The sequence below is a fragment of the Sarcophilus harrisii genome, chromosome 2 (assembly GCF_902635505.1).
Source record: "Sarcophilus harrisii chromosome 2, mSarHar1.11, whole genome shotgun sequence".
In the NCBI taxonomy this organism is placed as follows: Eukaryota; Metazoa; Chordata; class Mammalia; order Dasyuromorphia; family Dasyuridae; genus Sarcophilus; species Sarcophilus harrisii.
Window position 1 is genome coordinate 416,734,506 of NC_045427.1, and position 26,621 is coordinate 416,761,126.

Consider the following 26,621-nt stretch of genomic DNA (forward strand, 5'->3'; position numbering starts at 1 on the left):
TTATGGAATATTACTGTTCAGTAAGAAATGACAAACAGGATGATTTCAGAAAGGTCTGGAGAGACTTACATGAACTGATGCTGAGTGAAACAAGCAGGGCCAGGAGATCATTATATACTTCACCAACAATACTATATGATGACCAATTCTGATGGACCTGGTCATCTTCAGCAATGAGATGAACCAAATCAGTTCCAATGGAGCAGTAATAAACTGAACCAGTTACGCCCAATGAAAGAAGTCTGGGAGATGACTAAGAACCATTACATTGAATTCCCAATCCCTATATTTTTGCCCACCTGCATTTTTGATTTCCTTCACAGGCTAATTGTACAATATTTCAGAGTCTGATTCTTTTTGTACAGCAAAATAATGGTTTGGTCATGTATACTTATTGTGTATCTAATTTATATTTTAATATATTTAACATCTACTGGTCATCCAGCCATCTGGGGGAGGGGATTGGGGGAAGGAGGGGAAAAAGTGGAACAAGAGGTTTGGCAATTGTCAATGCTGTAAAGTTACCCATACATATAACCTGTAAATAAAAGGCTATTAAAATAAAAAATAAAATAAAATATTTAGAGCATTGGTAAAAAAAAAAAAAAAAAAAAAAGATAGGTAAAGAGGAGGTAATGCTGACAATGCGATAGTTTATTTAAAAAAAAGAAAAACAGGGAATCAACAAAGATACTCAAAACAATTAATGGCTTCAGCAAAGATACAGGCTGCAAAATAAATCTTCAAAAATCAATAGTATTTCTACATAATAACACAAGAAGCAATAATAGAAAGGAAAATCTTATTCCAAATAAGTAAAAATTCATACAATATCTTGGGATCATGTCTATATTCAGGGGTCAAATTAAGTTATAGCATTCTTGAAAATGTCTACAACAGACATTAACCATCTTCCTGACAATATAGGTATTGTCCCAGGAATGCCTGTTTTTTTTTTTTTTTTCCTCTCTCTCTCTCTCATCTCTCTTTAGGAATAAGGAATCTGATTCAAAGATAATATGTCTTCAAAAATATGGTCTGAGTTGCTTCAGTTAAAAAAAAAAAAAAAGCATCCCTTACTGGCTAAACCTATGGTGAGAAGCTTTTGAACATTTAGCTAAGATGATCCTTGGCTGACAGCATACAAGATATTACTGTTACATGCACATACAATGCTAGGTGCTAAGAACTTTTCCCCTAAATATATAATGAAGCAGCTCTCTGAAACAATTTCAATATCATTTTTCCAACCCAGTACAAACTAGGTTGGGTCTGAAGAACCATAATTAATTTTCAATCATCCCTCAAAATGAACACATATTAATATTCTCCTACTCACTATAATAAAGGAAAAAGAAATGAGACCCAAGACCAACACGGAAGTCACTTGCACACACACAATTGCCACCTCTTCTCTAGTTAAATAAATTGTCAAGAGTTGGAAGGAGCCTTGAAAATAATTTTGTCCAAATGACCCTCTTGTCTCACTTTATAGCAGTGAAAATTAAGTGTCAACTTGCCCAAGATTACAGAGCTAGTGGCAGAACTGGGATTCAAATCCAGATCTCCTGACTGCTAGTATAATTGTTCCTCCCATTATGTGGCCTTTATACTGATAGTTACCAGGTAAGTAACTGAGCTTAGTAAGTTCTGCTAGACTTACAAAGCCTTTTAAGAATTCCAAAGTTTACTCCCACAGTATAATAAATACCCATTCCCTGAATAATGCTCGTGGCATTTAGTTCAAAAGTCTTTTCTTGAGGATTGAATAAAATAATCTAAGTTTGGGCTTGGTTTTTTTTTTAAGACCTTAAGGATTACAATAATAAAATTGAAAACTTCCTGAGAATATAATGCATGTGTTATTGATATATGCAAATCATATACAATTTTATATGGGCTTATTTCATAGTGCTGGTTGGAACTCCAGGAAAATTATAATGGAGATCATAAGTAATACTATGAACCATTCAATTTCTTAAAATGTTCCAGACATCTGAATAAAAAATGTGACTAGATAGCACTGTGAGAGAACTCCTCCAAAATGAATGCTTAGTTGTTAATATTCCTTCAACACATAATACTTTCGGTATTAACTTAAGTGTTAATCAGATCTATTTTTTTTTCTATTAAACTGAGCTTTAAAAGCACACTTGGCAGAAGAAACCTGTTAAAAGAAATCTTGAGGACTGGCTACCTTTAGCAACAAGTCAGAATGGGAAGGTCACCAGCTGGCATGTCAGCAATATGATAAAGTCAAAGGTATTAAGAAAAAGATAATAGAATCTAAGATTCTGATGGAGTCAAAGTCAAATAGAAAATCATTCCAAAAATTATGTAACTCATCTACTAATGCATTCTGGTAAATTTTACATGATAAAATGCTTTAGTAATTCACAGAAAAGTATGTAAAAAAAAAAACTAAACAACACAAGGGGGAAAAAAGATTACACCTGAAATATTATTAGAGGTCACAGTTCATTTAAAACATGTCTGGGATAGGATACTAATCCTTAATTCTAACACTTTCTGAAAGTTCTTCAAACTGCAAAAAGTCTTTGGGTTTCTAAGCATCACAATAACTATCAAAGAATTATTTCATCATGAAATACCAAAAAATAGCTATAAGAATATCCTGTGTTCAGTCCTCAAGCATCTCTGGGAAAGTAGTTGTAGTAGTACTTCAAAGGTTTATTCTAAGAGATGTTTATAAAGCCTTTATAAGCCTTAAAGTGGTATAAAAGTATCAGTTCTTATTATTGTTAATTACCATCAAGTCCTCTGAAATCCATCATCTATTCTACCATGCAGAAGTAGAACCTGCATTTCTTATTAAAAATACTATATGATTTGAGTGCCCAGATCTTTTCTTGTCTTTTCCCCACTGTAGACTGCTTGGGACCTTTGGTTTTCATTTGTTACAAACACTCCCAATAAATCTGGAGTTCTTTCCAAATGTCCCTAAGATACTGTCTGGAGTATAGCATGAAGCAGTCTTTTCTGATCTTTTGCTGCTCTTCCCCACTATTAATGGCAATGGATTTTCCTAATTCCTTATTGCAACTGTCCTTCTTGTACTTTGCCCATCTTTTTCTACATCAGTTCTCGTAATCTTTCTCTTACACAGTTGCTATTGTTCATAGTAGATAAGGTTTTTTGTAATATCATCTTCACTTCTGCCTCAACACTGGAGACTCCATTAGTTTTCTACTTGGGAGAAAATAAGGGGCTTGCTACCCCAGGGTTCCAGACTATTAGAAGCAGACTATTAGAGGGATCTTAATCTTTCTAAATAGAAGTACTTTTCTATGATTTACTGAATAAATTGCTGATCTTGGCATTTCTACTAAAATCTAACTTTATCTGATTCTACCCCACTTCATCAACTCTATGTTCCCATCATAATCTCCATCACCTATTCCTATCCTGTCCTCTCTTACTTGTGGCCAAGAGTACCGGACTTGTAGTCTAGATCCACCATCACTAGCTGTGTGTTTATGGACAACTCATGTAATTTCTCTCACCCTTAACTTTCTCATCTGTAAAATAGGAAAAAATAGCACTCCACCTCAGAATTTATTACAGAATTAAATGAGATAATATGTACAGTGTTGTGCAAAACCTTAACGTGTTATATAAATGTGAGGTATTGTTATTATTGTTGTCCATGTTCTTCCCCATACTTGAAATCAACTTTTTCTTTCCTCTATTATCCCCCAATTTTAGGGTAAAGTCTCTCCACTTCATTTCAAGGCCCAAATCAAGTGCCACCCTCCTATAACAAACCTTGTTTTAAATTCTAGCTTTTCCCTCAAATCTCAATTTCAGAAGAAAATGATTTCCAGCTCTTCACATTTTTTAAAGAACCTTACCTGGCAATCACCTCTGCTCTTACCTACTATACAGCCAATTATCTGGGTACAGGTCTTTCTTTCCCTCCTAGTCCCAGAAAGGTCTACACTACAGACTTTTTTTTTATCCCCAATGCCAAGCAGAATATTTGCATATATAGACACTTAATAGTTGCTGGAATACTAGATACAAGTAGTTTGCAATCACTGCAATTCATCCAGTTTAGGTCATTCTGAATTCTGGAAAATATTCATGACTGATATATAGTACTATACTAGACCTATGAGAGAAGAAAATGTAAACTTCTAAGAAACTATCCATTCTTCTATTGTACAGCAATTATGTGACTGTAACACTTTTTTAAAAACTATATTTATATTAATATATAATTATATATAACTTAATTATATATTATATATAATATTAATTATATTTAATGATATATAATTTTATTATATTATATAATTTAAATTACATTTTAATTTACATAACATATGCATGGGTAATTTTTTCAACACTGACTTGCAAAATCTGTTCCAAATATTTCCCTCTTTCCCTTCCTTTCCCCCCCACCCCCCGAAGGATGGCAGGTACTCCAATACATGTATAGCACTCTTTTACATCAGCTGGAAAAGTGAGGTTTGAAAATTTTTGGGGGAATGGGGATTAGGAAAATATCTTATTTGAAGCTTTTAATTTTTATTTTATACAAGGAAAAGAGTTTGGTTGGTTTGATCAAAGAGGAATATGAAGGTAGTATTCTTAGAAATTGTACTCTTTGATCTCTTCCTCATTTGTATTCTGACCACATTGTGAAGACTTATTCCTATTTGTATTACAGTTATTTGGAAATATGGTTTAGTGCTTCTCTAAACTATCCAAAATAAGACAAGTAATGGTTATTCTATGAATATTGAGTTCTCCTTTACTACAGTCTGAGCAGAAAGTAAATGACTACTTGTTGGGGATAATGTAAAGGAGTTTCTTGCACCACAGATTGTCCCAGAGGCCCAAAATGTTGAGATTGTGTGATTCTAAAACTGCTAAATAAATTCTTCTCTCATAGCAAACAGACATACATAGCATTTACTAAATATGTTCACATGTCTAAATTCTGAAGATACAGGTAAAGGTATGCTAGACATGGCAGAATTTGGTAGAATGTTCTTCATTTTGAATTTCTGGAAAGCAAATCACTTCATAATATCTGAGAAAAAAATTGTGCAAACTCCCTAAAATCCAACAATTTCAAGGAACTTACATTCTAAAGGGGAAATACATATAAGAAAACTGGAAAGAGAAGGAGGGTGGGAAGGAAGGGGAGCAATAGAGGTAACAAGCAAGGTAGAAAGGACACAAATACAGATGTCTAGATAGAGTTGTCCATGGAGTCCTGAAACTAGAGAGTGCTATCCTAAACTCCTTTATCTGGTTTTTAAGACTCTTAAAATCTTGGTCCTACTTATTGAACCTTTCTCACTATTCCAAGAATAAATCAAATAAAGCTGGTTGACTCCTTACACTACCAACACTTTGGAGAATATTGGTTTGTATGAACTTATTCAGAGTGAAGTGAGGAAAATTAAGTTAATTTATACAAGCCCAGCAACATTGTAAAAAAAAAAGAAAAACAAAACTTTGAAAGATCCAAAAATTCTGATCAATGCAATAACAAATCAACTTAGCCACAAGTGATGGGCACAAAGTACAGAAGGAACATACAGTTCTAAATACATTACAGACTCATTTTGCTTGGCTGTACTTATTTGTATCTAGGACCATTGCCCTCTTTTTCTCTCCATTAATGAGGATGAGTATGAAACAAAGTATGACTAGCAAGAGTGAAGCTAAATAAAAAAGAGCTAATGAAATATTTTTTGCTACAAAGAAAAGGAAATTCACAAAAGAAACACAGAAAATCTGGACAGCTTTGAAAATAACATAGAATTTATCATATGACTTTTAAAAAAAGGCGAGTGATATGAAGTGGTGATTCAATAAATTTCATAGAGATTCCTCTTTGTATTCAGCTATATACATGTAAATGCTTTTATTTTAGGTATTTATGTTGACTAAAAAATTAAAATAAGAAATTAAAACAATTTGTTAAGTACTTATTATCTGCAAAGTACTTACTAGATAATTAAAATACAAAGATAAAAAAATTTCTTAGAAATAGATTTGGGAAGGGAGCAGAGTCAAGATAATAGAGTAAGAGTTACTATTAACATTTTTTTTTAACCAGCTTACCCAACACATCTCCTCCATAACAACTTAAAAAATATACCAGACCAAATTCTGATCAGGACAGCCAAAAAAAAGTCACATTAAGTAATTCTGGCCAAGTCAGCTTAGGAAAATAAAGACTGCAAACACCGAGATAGAAGCTGGCCAGGAATGCAGTACTGCAGAAGCAGGGGTGGAGAGTATTCTGGAGTCCAGGAATGCTGAGAAGGCTAAAACAAAACAGCAAAGCTGGAAGCACTGGGCCAGAAAGAGATCTCAAAGAGACTCTTGAACTAGCATCAATAACAGAAAAAGGTGCCAACTGACAGCTCTGCTGTCCATTAGCCACTTCCAGGTCATAGTTCCGGATGAGAAAGGAGTTGCTAGTAAGAGAGGTCCCTAGCTGAACAAGTTCCAAAGGTAAAGGTAACAAGCAAGGTAAAAAGGACACAAATACAGATGTCTAGAGTTCCATGGAGTCCTGAAACTAGAAAGTGCTATCTTAACTGCTCAAGTTTAGTTGTGTAAATGTCCAAGAACAAAGGGGAAACACATAAATCTAACCAAAAAATTCACAAAAAAACAAACAAACAAACAAACAAAAAAAACAAGCATAAGATGTTAAAGAGATGAACAGAATTTTAGAAAAGCTAACTTTGGTAGAGCTTTGGAGAATACTGAATGCAAACAGAGACGTATACTAACTTCTCAGCTGTATATGGCATCTTTATAAAAAAAAAAACTTACTGTGAGGGTATTTAAAAAACTCACAGACAAGTGGAGAAAAGCAGAAACAAAAAGTTAATTTCTTTCTGAGCTTAATGTAATAATTACATTCAATAAAGAATCTCTGAAGCACAGATTAAAAAACTAGAATCTAAATAAACTAATTCTAAAGAATTAAGTGGTTCTAAGAACAAACCATAGAAACAATAACTGCATTTAAGATTACAATGAGACAACATATGAAAATTTGTGTGATGCAGCCAATTAGTAATTAGGGGAAATTTTATATTATTAAACACACCAATAAAAGAGTGAAAGTCTATCAAAATGCAACTAAAAAGAATAAAGAACTCCCCCTCATTAAATATTCAAATTGAAATCCTGAAAATTAAAGGAGAGATTAACAAAACTGAAAATTTAAAAAAATTATTGACTAATTTAAAAAAATTCACAATAAAGGTTAAATAAATGCAATTATTTGAAGCTCATTTTGCCCAACTAAATGCCAATAAAACTGACAATCTAAATAAAATGGAGAAATATTAACAAAAAATTAAATGTTTTGATTAACAGAGCAGGAAATAGAATACATAAAAAATTTTCTTAGAAAAAGAAACTGGGCTAAGCATAAATTAGCTCCATAATAAAAAGACCAGGATCAAATGGATTTACAAACGAATTCTACCAAACACTTTTTAAAAAGAATTATTTCCAATACTACATCAACTGAAAAAATAGTTTTATGACACAAATATAGTACTGATACCCAAACGAGAAAGAGATAAAAGAAAGAAAATTATTGACTAATTTTTTCCTTGCAAAACTTTAGATAAATTACTAGAAAGCAAATTACAATATATCAAAATTGTCTTGTCCTTCATACTCAAAGGGGACCAAAACAATGTCTGACTGGCCTATCAGACCAAGTTCAGAAGATTTTACCATAGATGAGGCACAAATAATCCATATGAACAATTGGAATATCTCTAAATCTGCATGCCTCACATTTCTTTTGAACTACTGCAATTCTGCTTTGTTCATAAGGTATAGAACCTTTCTTTTATTATTTTTTTTATTAAAGCTTTTTGTTTACAAAACATATGTGAGGGTAACTTTTCCCACAAATACAGATTAAACAACTGGAGAAATACAAATGGCTTATGGGTAGATAGTCAATATAATAAAAATAGCTATACTGCCAATTTACTAATGCAATGCCATACCAAACTACTAAGAATCATTTCACAGATCTAGAAAAAGCAGTAAGAAAATTCATCTGGAGGAACAAAAGGTAGAGAATATCAAGGGCATCACTAAATAAATAAAAGTAAAGAAAAATGGCCTCAGTATCATATTTCAAATTATACTACAAAGCAATAATTATAACAATCTATTCCATTGGTCAAAATCTCCAAATTGTTAAGTACACAATATACAGAGGTAAATGTCCATAGTAATCTCCTATAGTGAGATCCATGCTACTAAGATAAGAATTTACTTCTCAATAAAAACCTGCTAAGAAAACTGGAAAGCAAACTGGCAGAAACTAAGCATAGACCAACATCTCACATACCATGTATCAAAAACAAGCTCAAATTGAACACATGATTTAGACATAAAGAATGATATAAACAAATTAGGAGAGTATGGAACAATAGATAAGAATTCATGATCAAAAAGAGATAAAAGGATCACAGAAAGTAAAATAGTTAATTTTGATCACATGAAATTTTAAGATTTTGCACAAAGCCAATGTAGCCAAAATTAGAAGAAAAGCAAGAAACTGAGGGAAAATTTTTTCCCAAAAGTTTCTCTGATAAAGGTCATTTCTCAAATATATAAGGAAAATGACGCAAATTTATGAAAATAAGAGTCGTTTCCCCATTGATAGTTAAAGAAAATGCTCAATTTTCAGAAGAAACCAAAGCTTCTAGTAGTCACGTTAAAAAAAAATTCTAAATCACTAATAATTTGAGAAATACAAATTAAAACAATTCACATGCATCAGATTGGCAAATATGACAGAAAAGGAAAATGACATGCAAAAGGGTACATTAAGGCATTGTTGGTGAAGCTGTGAACCAGTCTAGCCATTCTGGAGAACAATCGGTAACTATGTCCAAAGGTCTATAAAATTGTGTGTGCCCTTTGATCCAATAATAACTGCTTGTAAGTTGGTGCTCAAAAGACATTAGCAAGAGGAAAAGAATCCACATGTACAAAGATATTTACAGCAGCTCCTTTTGGTAACAAAGAACTGGAAACTGAGGAAATGCTCCTCAACTGAAAAATGGCTGAACAAGTTGTTGTATATGAATGTGATGGAATACTATTATACTGCAAGAAGTGATGAAGGGGACAGTGTAAGACTAATCTGAGAAAACAAACGAACAAAGTGAAATAAGCAAAACTAGTGAACAATCTACATGATAATAGTAATACCATAAAGATAATAACCTTCAAAAGACTTAATACTTCTGGATTAACAATAATGCATCTCAGTTCCAAAGGACTCCTGATGAAACATACCATCCAATTTTTCAATACAAGAATAAAAGCCAAAAAAACAAAATAAAATAAAATAATCAAAACTAAATACCAGAAAATTATATTAACAAAACTTGGCCTGAAAGAAGAGAAATTAAAAGATACTATAAAGAGGGGTATGACAAAGCCAGCTCAAACTGGCTCTTAAGAACAGATTGTTACATTTATAGTCACCTCAGAATTTGATAAATGCAATAAATCAGGGTTTCATTTATTATTTTGTTAATATTCTGGAACTAAAGTGATGGAGAAAATGTTAATAATTCATATTAACTTTAAAAATGTGTCAATGCATGTATTCCCTCTCCCCAAAGAACCAAATGTTAAACATTTACCAACACATTTTTGACTATAAGTGTGTAACAATGCTTCATATACTGCTAAACTATTTTCATATATGTTAACTTTGACAAACTGAGCTTTTTTTTTTACCTTTGCTATAAGAGATTACTCTCTAGGAGGGGAAGGAGATAGAATAAATTTAGAAATGTAGATAATGTAAAAACAAAATATAGCACTAAAAGTTTATTTAAAAACAAAAAAAGCAGCAGCAGCAATATCCTGAGTTATACTAAAAAGAAGCATAGTACCCAAAGCAAGGGAAGTATCTACTAAATTCTGCTCTGGTTAGGCCACATCTGGAATAGTCAGTAAGAAGTACAATTTTTATAAGAGACAGGCAATAACAACAATAACATCACCACTACCACTGCCACTACTAATGAAAGCTAAGTTACATAAGGTCTGCCATGTCTCAGTTATTGTCCTAAGAATTTTACAAATATAATCTCATATGTCCCTCATAAAAATCTTGGGAGCTGAATGCTAACAGGAAAGCATGTAACATGTCTAATAGAAGGTGACCTGAATGGTGAGAAAATTGGAGAATGGTCTATTCAGGGATTATGTAAAGGATCTAGATTTATTTACCTTAGACAAAATAAGATTTAAAGAGATCATGATAGCTGCCAACAAGTATCTGTAAGTATAGGAATTAAAAACTCCATTGGATTGATTCAAAAAGGAATCAGTTGTAATGTATAGAAACTACAGTAAAGTAGACATAGGCTTAGTGCAAAGAAAAATATCCTAACAACAAGACGTATTCAAAAGTGAAATGGGATATCTTAAGATGAAACCATTTCTTCTTAAGTGAAGGTCAGTAAGAAGCAATTAGACAAGCTAAAAATAGTCTTCCCTTGCATCCCCAGAGAACAATCACTTATAGCAAAGAATAATTTTTAAAAGAGTTCTTTTAAAACAGTTTAAAATTTTTAAAATACCACTCACCAATCACGTTTTGTTTACATATTTATATCTAAAGTCTCTCCTTTACAAAGAAGTGAAAGATTAATTCTCTCTCTTCTTTGGGTCATGCCCGTGACCCTAATGGAAGAACACTCGGTTTCAGCTGCTTTCTTATATCACCACTGTTCTTTACATTAATAGTGTTGTAGTTCTATATCTTTTGTTTTCCAGGTTCTGCTTACTTATTTTTCAATAAATAAGTCTTTCCATGCTTCTATCCATTCCTCATATTCATTTTTTTCTTATACTACAATAATATTTCAATACAGTGGAAAAAGAGTGCTGGGTTTGGAGTTAGAAAAATCTGAGTTCAAATTCCAGCCATCACAGTTATTATCTCTGTAGCAAGTCACTTTACCTCTCTTGGCCTCTCCTCTGTAAAATCAGTGGCTGAGATTAATCACTGAGATCCCTTTCCAGCTGTTCCATGATCTTATGTACCACAATTTGGTTAACCATTCCCTAAATGGTGGGGACCTGCCCTGTTACCAGTTTTCTGCATCCATAAAAAAATTCTACTTTAGGTATTTGGATATCTATACAACCATTATCACTGACTTTCTAGGCATATATCCCTATTAGTGGTATCTATCTATTAAAAGTTAATTTTTTAAAGCACAATTCCAAACTGCTTTCCAGAGTGGTAGAAACAATTCTCAGTTTCACCATCAAGGTGTTTACTGTGTCTGTATTCCACACTACTCTAATACTGGCCATTTTCTTGTCTTCTCTGACAATTTGCTAAGTGTGACATATCATTATATCATATCATTGTATCAAGTTGCAAATAGTTGTTAATAGCTTAACATTATTTTGAGAATAATTTGTCAATATCCTCTGACTGCCTACCCTTTTAAGAATGGTGTCTTTCTCATAAAACTTGTGCTCATTTTCTCTATATCTTAGATCCTTGTCACAAATACTTGATACAAAGATCTTTTCCCCCCAATTCACTGCTTCCCTTCAAAACCCAGTTGCTTTAACTGTGTGTTCTAAGGATTTTTATGTCATGTAACTAAAATCATCTATTTTACCTTTTGTGATTACTTCTATCCTTTAATTAAGCAATCCTCCCCTTACTATACATGCCTGATCTGTTTCTCTTCTTATTATTAAAAAAAAAAAAAAAGGCACAATCTTTAATAAGTAACTTATCTACTTTGAACATATTGTGATATGTGGTATAAGCTGATTGTCTACACCAAATTTCTAAGCAGTTAGAGCTTCCTCAACTTATTTATGTTTCTAGGTTGATCAAACAATGATTTGCTGAGTGAGTTCAATAAGCTAATGTATTTAGTGAGTAGAAAAAGAAATCAAATTCTGACCGAAAATTATAAAGGCTATATTAGAGAAATTGGCAACTCTGTGGTGTCTTAGGTTTGAAAACAATTCTTCACACACTTATGAAAAACTGAACACTGAAAAATAAATGTCATAATCTTCAAGGTGACAAAGAATACAAAAAATGGAATATTCAGAGTTGGAGAGACTGTGGAAGGAAAGGGACACTATTTTACAATTGAAATTATCCAACATTCTGGAAAACTATTTAAAATTATGTGGAAAAGTGTCTGAAATACCCATATCCATTGATCCAAAGATCCAACTACCAGATATAGTAGTGCTTGAAAAATCAATGATAAAAAGAAAAACAGCCTATATACATAATATAATAGCTCTTTTTGTAGTAGTAAAGAATTAGAAAACAAATGTCCATCAACTGGGGAATGGCTAAACAAACTATGAATATAATGAAATATTACTCTTCTAAGAAATGAACATAAAGACCATGGAAAAGCACAGGAATACTTACATGAATTGAAACAAAATGAAGTAAATAGAATCAAGATGACAATATGCACAATGACAATAATGTACAAAAGGAAAGAACAAAAAAAAAAAAAAAACTGAAACAGAATGCTGTGAGATTATAATATCTAAGTTTATCTCCAGAGGATAAAAGAATGAGTCCCCCAGCTTTTCAGAGGTGGAAGACTATGATTATGAAACACTGCATACAACATTATACTTGGTTGAAGAATATTTGTAAATTTTGCTAAACTTCCTCCCCTCTCCCCCCTTTTTTTATGGTTTATTATAAAGGACGGCATTTTTCAAAGAAGAAGTGAAAGAGAAAAACACATTAGAAAATGAAAGGAAGAAATATATTAGGAAATGAAGGGGTTATAATCCTAGCAAAGCTTTTCATTTAAAAAAAATAAGAAAAGCAAGAAGAAATCATTAAAATAACCACCCATCAATGTACCCAAACGTCCTTGCAAAGAAACTAGTATTAACAAAGTAAGGCTCCTTCAGAAGCCTGCCAGATTTAGTTCAAAGCTACTGAAGATACAAAATTAAAGACATGAAGATTCCTATTACAAGGGAAAAAACACTTAAGTCTATAATGGTTTAAATGGTCCTTTAGACCTAGAGTGTAAATCCAATTAAAAAGTAGAGATTAGGTTACTGACCCTGGGCCCAGAGGAATAAAGAGAACCTGAAGTACTTTCCCTGAATGGATTATGAAGATACTCTGAACATATCACTTAGATTTTGTTCTGTATTATGTTATCAATACTCTGGGTTCCTGCTGCTAGGGTTAGAAAGTTCAGAGAAAGTAAAATTTACATTTGGTTGAAAAGATTCTGAAAAAAAGCTACAAGCGCAATGTCAATTTCAAGGTCAAGTACATGAAATTGCTGGGTTTTTCTTTATCTTGAGTGGGGAGGTGGGGGAAATAAGATTAAGAACAAATTTCATGTTGGTGAAAGGTACCTCGCAGCCATGGAGAATAAAGCTTGATGCCGTGCCACAAGATAGCAGCTCAGTGTAGAAGAGAGGCAATGTTAGCTTTTCCATATTAGCCCTGCTTAATGCTGATTTGGGAAAAAAAAAAAAAAAAACTCATGTAACTTCTGAAATTTATTGATTTTTGAACCTCTCTGTCCAGGATCACCAAACAAGCCGATTAATCACCTGTCTTTGTGAGCATACTTGAAACATCTTCATCTTTCTGTGGTAATCCCTCCCAAAAGTGCTTTTTTGTTCACTGCAATTCAACAAACATTTATTATGCACCTACTATATGTAAGGCATTACTTAGGGACTAAGGAATAGAGACATCAAAATGAAACCATTAGTCTCTGATATCAAGATATCTATATAAGATCTATATAAGATATCTAATAGTTGGAAGAGGATAAAGAAAATATAACACTAGGCAGAATATGGTAAGGTTTCAGAAGAGATCCAAACAAATTACTCTAAGGAAAATATGAAGAGAAAGATAATACTTTAAATGGAGAAGTCAGGGTGAAGCGGGTTGGGGTCCCTTTAAGAAACCATATTTCCTATTGATCTGTGATTCCTTTCAGATTCCCAGCCCCTCCTGGTTGAGGTACATCCTCCCCAGATAAATTGTCTTTCAAGGATACCAGACATTCAATTACAAATCCTGGTCAAAAGCATCCCTTTGAATTCCAATAGGAGATCCCGGCTTGTCCCAGCCCCAATTCTGACTTTCTTGGGCTGCCTAGTCCCCACTGGTTTTGATCGACTTCGGCTTCCCAACCCCCACCAAAACACTCCAAAAAAAAAATAGTTTCCTTCCACTAAAGTCTTTGCAGATGGACCTCAGTGGCTCCCTCAGCTGCCAGGACTTTCTGTCCAATGATCTCAGTGCAAAACTCCATTTTCCATAGATCTGCCACTATAGAAGTCAGTCTCTGGTTAAACTGATTTCTATCTAACAATAAACTTTCATTTTGCAACTAACATTAGGGAATGAGTGAATTCTTTCACTCCTAAAACCTGCGACCAATTTAAAGGGTATTCTTAATAACTCTCTTATAGCCACTAACCTCTAGACCACCAGGAATCTAGACCACTCTATACCTCATCAAGGGGAAAGAGAAAGAGACATGGATCAGGAAAGGCTTCATAAATAGATATTTGAGCTATGTTTTGAAACAAAAGTTGAGGCAGTAATGAATAGAAACTATATTCCAGGTAAGGTAGGATTAAACTGCATGAATGCAAGGTGATGGGATACAACATAATGAAAGTCATCCAATAGCTACCAATCCAGACTAGAACATGATACATGTGAAGGGAGTGGGCAATGAAAAATATAGTAAAGAAAGGTCAGCACCAAACTAAGGAGGACTTTAAATGAAAGTTGTATTTCATCCTATAAAAATTAAGACAAAATACCATTCATTTCAGTTGGTTCTACACCCAAGTCTAAACTGAAGAGTCTTATCCAAAGAAGTTCTCATCTGTCCCAATTAAGTTCCTCAAATTTCATTATGAGTAAAAGACTATATGTTTAGGCACTTCCTTATTTAATGAATAAGAAGTATTGCTTCAGCAGAAGTTAAGAACCCTGCCTTTCCTTCCTGGCAATATAACTCACCCTTTTTAAGAGCTTTATAAATGACACAATTTGAGATGTTAACCCTATAAATTAGTGAAAGTCAAACACATTTGAGATATGCAGCAAATATTCTCAAGAGCTTAGGGACAGGATGCAGTATATTCTCTATTACATTCACTCCTATCCCCAATTAGTTTATTAACTTTGAATATAATTTATATTTATCAATATATACATATCTTTTTCCCTGGAAAGAATGAAGCTCCCTGAGGGCATGAAGTGCTTAAGTTTTTGTTTTGATATTCCCAGAGGCTAGCAAACTACTTAGCATACAGAAGGCACTTAAATATATGTTGTTGGTTGACACACATCCAATATTCTTTATACTCTACTATGCTATCTCATGATACAACATGGATACCAGTCTGGTTCAAACAAAATGGTATATGAGATTCAAAGTAGATAGGGGAGAGTTCAGGAATAGAAATATCCAAAGCACTAATAATGCAAGACAGTATAAAGTGTGTTTGGAGAAAGTAAGCAGTTTGACTAGAACATTCAGAACATTTGAAAGAATAAAATGAAAGAAGTCTTAAAAAATGGTGACAGAGTGAAAGTTCTGAATTACAAGCAAAAGACTTTCTCTCCATTTTAATCTATACCCTACATAGAACTATCAATGTGATTTTTTTTCCTTAAGCAAATCTGATCACATGAAAATCAATAAAATCCAAAGGTACTCTATAACCGCTAAGATCAAATACAAACTACAAATATGTATATATGAAATGCACATATGTACATATATATACATGACTACATACATATATAAAGACAGAGATAAGTGAATGAAAAAGCATTTATTATTATGTTTCAAACATTATTCTAAAAGGTGAGTATTCAAAAGATTCCCTGCTGTCAAGGAACTCATACTCTAATGAGCGAAATAGTACATGTCAAGGGTTCAGCCTCAGGACACACAGCAAGGTCTGGTAGTCTTTAAGGTTTAATGGCAGCATGTATGGAATGTATTGGGAGCTTTAGGAAGGTTCCCAGGGGTCAACAATTTGAAGCTGCAGTCTGCTTTCATACTGCAAAGGAGCTTTTTTATAATCAAATTTTATTGTATTTAAAAATAGAAAAATCATTCTTAGCTAGTGCTAAGATAAAAGGACTAGATTTGGTCATTGGGCTATAGACTGCCAAATCTTGGGGAAGACAGATATAAATGTAGGTAAAAGTATGGATGCATACATGGCCAAATGCTCATGTGTGCACACACACACAAGTGAAAATTTAGGGGGAGAAAAGCACCAGAGCTATAGGGCTCAGGAGATGGTGCTGAACTTGTCTTTAATCAGGTATTTTGAGAGATAGAAGTGAGGAGAGAATACATTGCAGGTGAAGGGGACATCCAATACACAGGTATGAAAATAGGAAATACTATGTATAGGAAGCACTAAGTCAGTTATCTAGACAACCACAGTGTGAATAAAGAAGTAATGTGTTCTAAGGATTTAAAGGTAAATTTGAGCCAGGTTATGAAGGTTGATTGGGAGCCAGTAAGTTTTTGAAGGCAGAAAAATTTTATTTTGTGTCCTCAGCGCCTTGCATAGTGCTTGGCACATAGTAGGTTCTTTTTGTTGTTGCCAGGAAACAGCCATTGAAAATGTTTGAGCCCACAAGTAACATAGCCATTTGTACACAGAAAGACTATTTGGGTAGAAATACAAAACCACATGTATGGAGCTGGAAAGAAGGAGGAGGGCAGGAAGAGGCTTCTCTGCTACCTGTTCAGACATGTAGATATACAAAAGGTCTTACCACAACCTGGACAAGTTGGTGGCAGTGACAACAGAGAGAAGGGAAAGGATACAAATGATGGTGTGGCTTCCTAGGGTGCTCTGATTTGAATACAAGGAGCAAATGAGTAGTAATGAGCACGAATGTTATTCACTACTGGCTGGCCTGATTCAATTTTAACCTTTTTAAAGTACAACCAAAAAGGTAATTCGAAAACTTTGAATTTCTGGAATTCTGTCTCTGGGTCCTAAAAAACCCTCGAAAGGATGCTACTGATTCACAACCATCACATTGCATTGACCTTTGAGTTGACTTTGTCGAAAGCTAAGCTGGGACTTCTCATGTGCCAAGTGCAAAAGAGCATGGTAGTTGTGAGTGAAATTGTCAGACAGAATTTCCTCTGCCTATATATATCTTGCTGATTTTCACATGTATTGTACTAGATTACAAAACTATCAAACAAATATTCTGAAGTAAAAAATACCTTAGAATGGATCTAAGATATTTTATTGAGGCAGTTTTGAAGATCTGATCTTATTATTGGAATAAGTAAAAAAAAATTCCCTTGTACAAAGCTACACAACAAAAGCAACTAGAGAGAAAGATGCCACAGTAAATGCTTAGGCACTGGCATCTGCAAATCTGGTCACATATAGACCAAGGCTAAAGAAAATTTAGAGTCAGAAGTCATTTTTAACCATTCTTTTCACATAAAACACAGTACTTACGTTTCTCAGAGGAATTTATAGTAGTAGCTAAAGACAAGAAGAAAAGAGTGACAGAGAGATTCTCTGGCAGAAGCTCAGAGAAATCAGGGTTTGGCTGACCTGGTGAGTGTCTGCTTTCCTCCCCCACTAAACCATTGCAATACATGGCATGCAGCTCAATTTCTGTGGGCGGGAAACCCTGGTCACACATTGGGCAGGACACCTGGATATGGGCCGAGAAGATGGAGGCAGACATTTCCTTCTCATTATTTTCATTGACAGCAGCCTGAAGGACACAAAGAACATAATTATCACAAAAGGAATCATAATAATTTCAATTTAAAAAGCAAGGAATTCTAAGGGTTTCTCACTCATTCAATTCAATATATATTCAAGTGGCATCACACACTATAAACAGTGCTAGGTCCTTGGGCACAAAAAAATGAAAAAATGACAATCTTTTACCTAAAGGAGTTTTCAACCTTTGGGAGGAGGAGAGAACAGACAGTTTTCAGAAGGGAAGTTGAGAAGAAATGACATTTATATGGAATAAGCTGCCTTCTCTAACATTTTTCCCTGAGGCAGAATAGTATGGTTGAAAGAGATGACTTGCAATAAAATGACCTTGGTTCAAATTCTTCTTTGTGCCTCTGTACAAGTCATTTCCTTCTCTAAGCCTCACTTTCCCCTTCTATAAAATGTGGATAATACTTACACTAGCTACCATATGGGTTTGCAAGGAAAGCAAAACCCTCAAGCACTAAAGAAATGTTGAGTTCTTATCATCTTCACTGTCATGCAACTGTTATTCCTCCTGCAATGCTTACATCTCACCTGTTCAGGTCAGAGCTGAAAGCTCTGCAGTTATTAACTCAGCAGTATGAGTGAGCACTGCAGCACAACTACCTAACGCTTGTTTCCAAGGACAGCATGTCCCAGACAATCAATATTGAGGCTGCCCTGGATATTCACTGTTTCCATTTAAAGCAAGGATCACCTGTGTTGCTACAATACTTCACAGGGGAAAAAAAAAAAGTAAATATTTCTATAGTCTAGAAATAAAATGAGATCAAAGCTAAAATGAAAAGTCATACAAGCCAAATCGCCATTTGGAGCTGTAAAATCTAGCCACCTCCAAAACAAGTTATGTTCTTTGTGAATTGAAATTGAGTGGTGGAAAGACCCAACTTGTGGGATAATAATTCACTATTTGACAAAAACTGCTGGGGAAATTGGAAATAGGATGACAGAAACTAGGCATTGACCCATACCTAACACTGTATACCAAGATAAGGTTGAAATGGGTTCATGATCTAGACATAAAGAATGATATTATAAACAAATTAGAAGGACATAGGATAGTTTACCTCTCAGATCTGTGGAGGAAGAAGGAATTTGTGACCAAAGAAAAACTAGAGATTATTATTGATCACAAAATAGATAATTTTGATTATATTAAGTTAAAAAGTTTTTGTACAAACAAAACTAATACAGACAAGATTAGAAGGAAAGCAATAAACCAGGAAAACATTTTTACAGTCAAAGGTTTGATAAAGGCCTCATTTCAAAATATACAGAGAATTGATTCAAATTTATAAGAAATCAAGTCATTCTCCAATTGATAAATGGTCAAAGGATATGAACAGACAATTTGAAATTGAAACTATTTCTAGTCATATGAAAAGGTGTTCCAAATCACTATTGATCAGAGAAATGCAAATTAAGACAACTGAGATACTATTACACACCTCTCAGATTGGCTAAGATGAGAGGAAAAGATAATGACGAATGTTGGAGGGGATGTGGGAAAACTGGGACACTGATGCATTGCTGGTGGAATTGTGAATACATCCAACTATTCTGGAGAGCAATTTGGAACTATGCTCAAAAAGTTATCAAACAGTGCATACCCATTGATCCAGTGGTGTTTCTACTGGTTCTATATCCCAAAGAGATCTTAAAGGAGGGAAAGGGACCTACATGTGCAAAAAGGTTTGTGGCAGCCTTTTTTTTTAATGGCTACAAACCGGAAACTGAATGGGATGCCCATTCAGTTGGAGAATGGTTGAATAAATTATAGTACATGAATGTTATGAAATATTATTGTTCTGTAAGAAACAATCAGCAGGATGATTTCAGAGAGGTCTGGAGAAACTTACATGAACTAATGCTGAGCTAAATGAGTAGAACCAGAAGATCATTGTACACGGCAACAACAAAACTATATATGATGATCAATTCTGATGGACATGGCTCTTTTCAACAATGAGTTGATTCAAACTACTTCCAATTATTCAGTGATGAAGAGAGCCATCCACACCCAGAGAGTAGCCTGTGGGAACTGAGTGTGAACCACAACATAGCATTTTCACTCTTTCTGTTATTGTTTGCTTGTATTTTTGTTTTCCTTCTCAGGTTTTTTTTTTCTTTCTTTCTAGATTCAATTTTTCTTGTGCAGCAAGATAACTGTATAAATATGTATACATATATTGGATTTAACATATAATTTAACATATTTAACTACCTTCCATTGTACTACCTTCCATCTAGGGGAGGGAGTGGGGGGAAGGAGGGGAAAATTTGAAACAGAAGGTATTTGTAAGGGTCAATGTTGAAAAAATTACCCACGCATATGTTTTATAAATAAAGATATAATTTTTTTAAAAAGGAAAGAAATTGAGTGATGGAAGCAAAAAGTTCAGTCAATTTGGAGTTAGAAGATCTGGGCTCAACTCCTAGGTCAACTGAATACTTCTTTTGTGATCTTGGACAAATTAATTATCTTCTCTTTCTCCACCTCTGCCTTCTCCTATTCAGCTTCCTTGTATATAAAGTGAAAAGATTAATCGAAGTAATTACAGTACTTTCTAGCTATAAGGCCAATATTCTTAAATAAAACCATTTTCTACAACCCCTAAGAAGTGACCCAAATTTTAAAGAACAGATACAAATAATGTAACTGAGTAGAGAAGACCTCAAATTTCTTTCTAACAACATTGGTTCTGAGTATCCTTTTCCCCTTAGGTTCAGTTCTTCATTGTGTTTAGAGATATCAGTCAGAAGTTTTATTTGAATAACAAAATTAATTATGCCTTAACAACATACAAGCAGTTACGAATGCCTCAAAATTGGTGGCCATCAACAGTTCACTAAACAGTTGTGTTGTGTCATGCATCTTACTAGAATACACACCCCAGCACTATTTTCTTTGCATTCATAACCAGCTCTATAAAATGTAGAAAATGTGCTTTCAACTATTAATGTATTCAAGAAAAATAAGTCTGTCTATTATTGCCTTACTATGAATACTAGAACACTTCTAACTATGTTCATGGGCAATCCAGAAGAGTTTTGAATATTTTTATAATAATAAAAAAAGATTTCTTTCTAGCACCATTAAAAAGATCTGTTTAAATATTAACTACCATAGTGAAACCTCAAGAGGAAAAATATATAACAAAAGCAGCTTTTATTAAAGCCATGTAGCAGAAGACTCAGCCTTAGCAGAGATACCTTTACTTCATATCACATAACTACTTCTCAAAGAGGTAATCAGACACCATTGCAAAGAGTTTTGAAAGGAGTGATCCTTTAAGTCTGACCCCCAAAAGTCCACTGCAGTCGCGACTTTAAAAAAAATTTTTTTTTAATTCTTTTGCAAAACTTGCAATGAGATTACCATCTAGGTCAGTCATTATACAAACACTTTCCCCCTATCTACCAATTTAACTTAGTAGCCTGAGTAATAACCTCCACAGAAATCACTGAAGAAGAGGGAATTGATCTAGTACCCGAAAGACAAGTTTCCAAATACAACATTCATGAAATAAGCATCAATCCCACGGGAAAACAAATTGAGAGGGATTTCAGTTCAAGTGCCAATTTTTCAGCTACCTCAGAGATGCTGTCAAAGTAGTTTTCTGATATTTGCAATCTGGTGTCACTGAACAGTCACAGTACATTACAGAGTGGTATGGCAAGAATACATATCAAGTAAGACATTTCAGATCAAATGGTCCATGCTCAGATATGAGAGAACACACCCTTGTGATCTTCAATATCCCTACCTGGACACATATGAAAGGTTCAAAGAGCTTCCATAGCCCTAGTAAATAAAACTAAGCAAATGGATCACAATAATTTAAAAGCTAAAGCTCTCTTATTGGAAACTTCCAAGATATTTAGGGAAGTAAATACAAACCACAATCACATTCTTCTGATGTGTAATGATGCAGACATGCATTGTAAATTTTAAACAAGGTTCGTGCTCTTTGACCCATATAAAGCCATATCCTTTGCAAGTGTGTGTGCATAGGGAATCATCCTTGATTAACTCCAGGCTTGCAAGGACTTCTCTGTGACAGAATGACTTAACATTATTCTTCCCATCCCAGAATGTAAGGATTTGGGGTCCCTCACAGGGACATACATCCAAAGGCCATATTTACATTGTTAACAGGATCTGTGAATGGGCACTATGCTATAGGAAATGTTATCTTCATATCTACTGCTCTTTGACACCAGGAGTCTGTCAACTGTCAACAGTAATAGATCATGCTCCAACATACCAGGTTGTGTGAATGAGTAATGAAAGAAGTGGTCACATGGCTACCTGAAGCAGACACCAGAGAGGAGACCTACTCACTGCCCCCAAAACAGCTATGAGAAATGAGGAACATTAAAGAAAGGAGAATTCTGTTCTCCGAGACTCTTCAAGGTAGCAAAGGTCAAAACAATTAGGCATACAAATAAATGCAGCCAACTCTTTGTACCTACATGAGAATTAATTTGTTTCATTCACAGATCCTCTTGTCACAACTCGCATGTCTAAAGTTGACAGGACTTACTGATGGTCACATTTCTTTGTCAGAGTCACAAGAACATAGAGAGTCTTGAACAGAAGGAGGAACTTGTATTAGATTCCGTTATTGCAGTAGCTACATAGTTCTTACTGAAGATGTGTCATAAGACAGGAAATGTAATCATGAAAACAAGAGGTTAATTTCTACCATCTTATTTAAGGCTCAAGCTGTCAAGCCAGACAGCAACACTTAGAAGTAAAATCCCATAGTGACCTCAGAAGCACTTCATTTACCTTCCCATAAAGTGAGAAATCATGGATGTAGAACACTACAGAAAATGTCAGCCTTTTTCTAATGTACTAATTAATTTTCTTTAACTTTTTTTTCCTCTTTTATATTTTTTTAAAATGAGAAGGGATACAGTAAGAAAAGATATTGATGTTAAAAAACAAAAATGAATTTTTTGAAAAAAGACAGTGAGTTCATCCTAAAATTTTCATCCTAGTATGTTACATTACTAGCAACAATGAACAAGTGAGCTGCCCAAAAGGAATTTTTCCTCCCAACTAACAAATACAGAATCTTATAGCTTTAAGAGACCTTAGAATTCATCTAATCCAAACTCCTCATTTTGTAGAGGATGAAAATTATCTACAGGAGTGAATAATTTTATGTGACTTTCTGTCCAAAGTCACAGCATTAATGAAAGACAGTAAAATTCTAACTCACAGTCCTAAGAGTTAGCTTTTTTCATCATGGCACTTAGTAGTATGCCAAGTTAGAGTGAACCAAAAGTCACAAGATTCTTTCCTGAGAAGTCCCTTGAGATGGGTGACTCAGAGACAGAAAACCCCAAATTTTTTTCTACCTAACAAGCTCCAGAAGTCCTCCATGCCCCATACCTGATTCCACTGCTCTTACCTTAACAGGTCATTCTTTCCTTACCTTAACAGGTCTTTCTTTAGTAGACAGACATTCCTCTTCTCTCTCTAGTTCAAGAACTTGAGATGGACTTAGCTGTGTCTCTGCAATACAAAAACAAAATCTTCTACGTGATTTCTATTCTCCAAACTCAAACTTTATTAGATAATAATTCAGTTTTCATCTTGCTATGCTGTCACACCATCTGCAAATCTAACATTAATAGTAATATATATATATATATATATATATATATATATATATATACATATATATATAACTATCTTTGTAACATACACACATTCAATTCAGTCAGTAGAAGTTACTCATATCAGTGCTAAAGTTGAAGGTATAGCAGGGATGTACTAAAATAAATAAGGTAGAAATTTGTAAAAAGAAAAAAAAAAAAGTGATTCAAAACAAAGGTAAACTAAACATAGCTGTAGTTCTGACCTGATAACCTTTTAAGAACTAGCTGGTACAGTGGCTAGGATGCTGGGCCTAGAATCAGGAAGATTTGAGTTCAGATCTAGTCTCAAACATTTACTAGCTAGTTGTATGACCTTGGACTAGTTACTTAACCTAGATTTGTCTCAGTTTCCTCATCTGTAAAATGAGGATGATAACAGTATTTGTCTCAGAGTTGATATAAGAAGTAATGAGAGTATCTGTACAGCACTTAGCATGATGGGTGACACACCCCAGGCACTATATAAATGCTTATTTTTAAAACTCATACATATAAGCACTTACATATATGTATATGGACATACACACACCCACAAATTTATATATCTTACATTCTACTTACGGTAGGCAAAGTGATAAACAAGTATGATAAAGAGATTTGTGTCAGTATACAAAATAAATAATCTGTTATCTGGAATTTTATCAAGTAAAAAGATAGTTGATATACATAATGATGATGTAGCAAGATTCTAAAGTATCCCTTACGTCATCAAACTAGGATTAAATTGTGGTCTGTACTATTTTAATATTAAGTGTCTTTTACTGTATGTGAATATTATGAAATTAGTAACTATATATTAACATTATTGATCAAAATATCTGAGCATAATATTCCCTACCATGCTGCAGAAAATACAGAATATTTTGCTAACAAATGTTATAAGAAAAGATAGATTCTTCAAAGGCAGGGGCTGATTACTGCTTAGACTACTGCAATCATAAAAAGTCTTCACTTCTGATTTTGAGAAATGACTGAAATACTTGACAATAATGACTGCTAAAGTGGGCACAGCTGCCCATAAAAACATGATGCTAGAATAATACATATTATAGTCCCATGCTATAATACTGCTGTTTTAACTGAATAATACCACAAAGTAACTACATTGTTAATGGAGTGCTAGAAGCTTCGAACTATCAGAGATTCTAGACAAGATACAAAAAACATGGACTAAACTTCTCTCCATCTGTTTCAACTAAAAGAATCAAAACATACAGAATCAATTCAGGTATATTATAAAGGTTTCTTTCTTTCTTTTTTTTTTTTAAGTTTGCTTTTTCTAATAGGATCTCTTTAGGCAAAAGGAATATTAATGGTATAGAAACCTTTTGCAATCTCACTTAGAAGTAGTTTATGTCAGCTATTGGTTAAACTTAATTACCAAGTTAATGACAGTGAGTCATGACCATAAAAGCCATCTAAAGTCAGTCATGGAATGTTTGGCTTTTCCTCTCATTAATTATGGTTTTTGAGATCATTGTTATTTCCAGGTCCCTCTCTGTTGGAGTTTTCCATGATATCAAATGCTATCATTCTAGATAACGGAGTTAGTGATTTGAGTTGGAATTATTGACACTCTTCTACTGGGCTTACACCAGAATGAGATACTAAAGAAGGGAAAGGGATCTGTATGTGCCAAAATGTTTGTGGCAGCCCTGTTTATAGTGGTTAGAAGCTGGAAAATGAATGGACACCCATCAATTGGAGAATAGTTGAGTAAACTGTGGCATATGAATGTTATGGAATATTATTGTTCTGTAAGAAATGACCAGCAGGATGAATAATACAGAGAGGATTGGCGAGACTTACATGAACTGATGCTGAGTGAAATGAGCAGAACCAAGAGATCATTATATACCTCAACAACAATACTGTATGAGGATGTATTCTGATGGAAGTGGATTTCTTCGACAAAGAGAAGATCTAACTCAGTTTCAATTGATCAAGGATGGACAAAAGCAGCTACACCCAAAGAAAGAACACTAGGAAATGAATGTAAACTGCTTGCATTTTTGTTTTTCCTCCTGGGTTATTTATACCTTCTGAATCCAATTCTCCCCGAGCAACAAAAGAACTGTTCGGTTCTGCCCACATATATTGTATCTAAGATATACTATAACCTCTTTAACATTATAGGACTGCTTGCCATCTGGGGGAGGGGGTGGAGGGAGGGAGGGGAAAAATCAGAACAGAAGTGAGTGCAAGGGATAATGTAAAAAATTACCCTGGCATGGGTTCTGGCAATAAAAAGTTATTTTTAAAAAAATATAATAAAATAATAAAAATAAATAAAATAAAGTGAATAGGGAAACCATTAAATAAAATAAATGCAGAATTTTTTAAAAGTTAAAAAAAAAAAAAAGGAGTTAGTGACACTCAGCAAAGAGAGTCTTTTTCATAAAGATAACATTCCTGGGGAGTACAATCTTGCCAAAGCAGAGCAATTTGCACATGGGTGGGTCTTCTGTAAGAACCTCATTTTATGCAAATTGAGGGGGGACAGAATTGGGAAGATGAACCATCCTGTAAAAATCTACTTCTATCCCTAACTTCTTAATTTTAAAAATTAAGTCTCATACTAACCCCAGGCTTTGATGTGAGATGTTTGTGTTCTAGACTTTGTCTAGAAAAAAACAAATGTTTCCCTGATGAACCTAATAGGACCTTATAAAAGCCAGGAATAATGACATTTAGGTACAGAGGGGAAAAAGGAAAAAAGAAAAGTAGTCATCCAAATTCACTTGAAAATCTACTCTGTGTGGAGCAGCTAGGTGGTGCAATAGATAGAGCACTAGTCCTGAAATCAGGAGGATCTGATCTGATCTCAGACAGTTAACATGTCTTAGCTACATGACCCTGGGCAAGTCATTTAATCCCAACTGCCTCAGCAAGAAAATCTTCTCTGTGACAATACTTGTTAGAAGGTAGGTAGATTAGATAACTTGGGAATTAGGAAAAGACCTGAGTTTAAATTGCTTGCTAGTTGTGTAACCGTCACCCTCAGTTTCTTCATCTATAAAATGGGGGTATGATAATACCTCACCAAATTGTTGTGAGAATCAAATGAAGTGACAGGACTTCTAAAACCTTAAAGCACT

The 26,621-nt window shown here is 34.0% G+C and overlaps 1 protein-coding gene across 2 annotated transcripts in view; it reads right to left on the reverse strand.

The window, feature by feature from the left end:
* Positions 1-26,621, reverse strand: part of UIMC1 (ubiquitin interaction motif containing 1) — a 123,450-nt gene that overhangs the window by 25,626 nt on the left and 71,203 nt on the right. For both annotated transcript variants that reach the window (XM_012552973.3, XM_023506547.2), the window contains exons 8-9: positions 23,298-23,377; positions 17,671-17,836 (exon numbers count right to left, since the gene is read on the reverse strand). In XM_012552973.3, the coding sequence (XP_012408427.1) occupies positions 17,671-17,836; positions 23,298-23,377 (246 nt within the window). The remainder of the gene's footprint in view (positions 1-17,670; positions 17,837-23,297; positions 23,378-26,621) is intronic.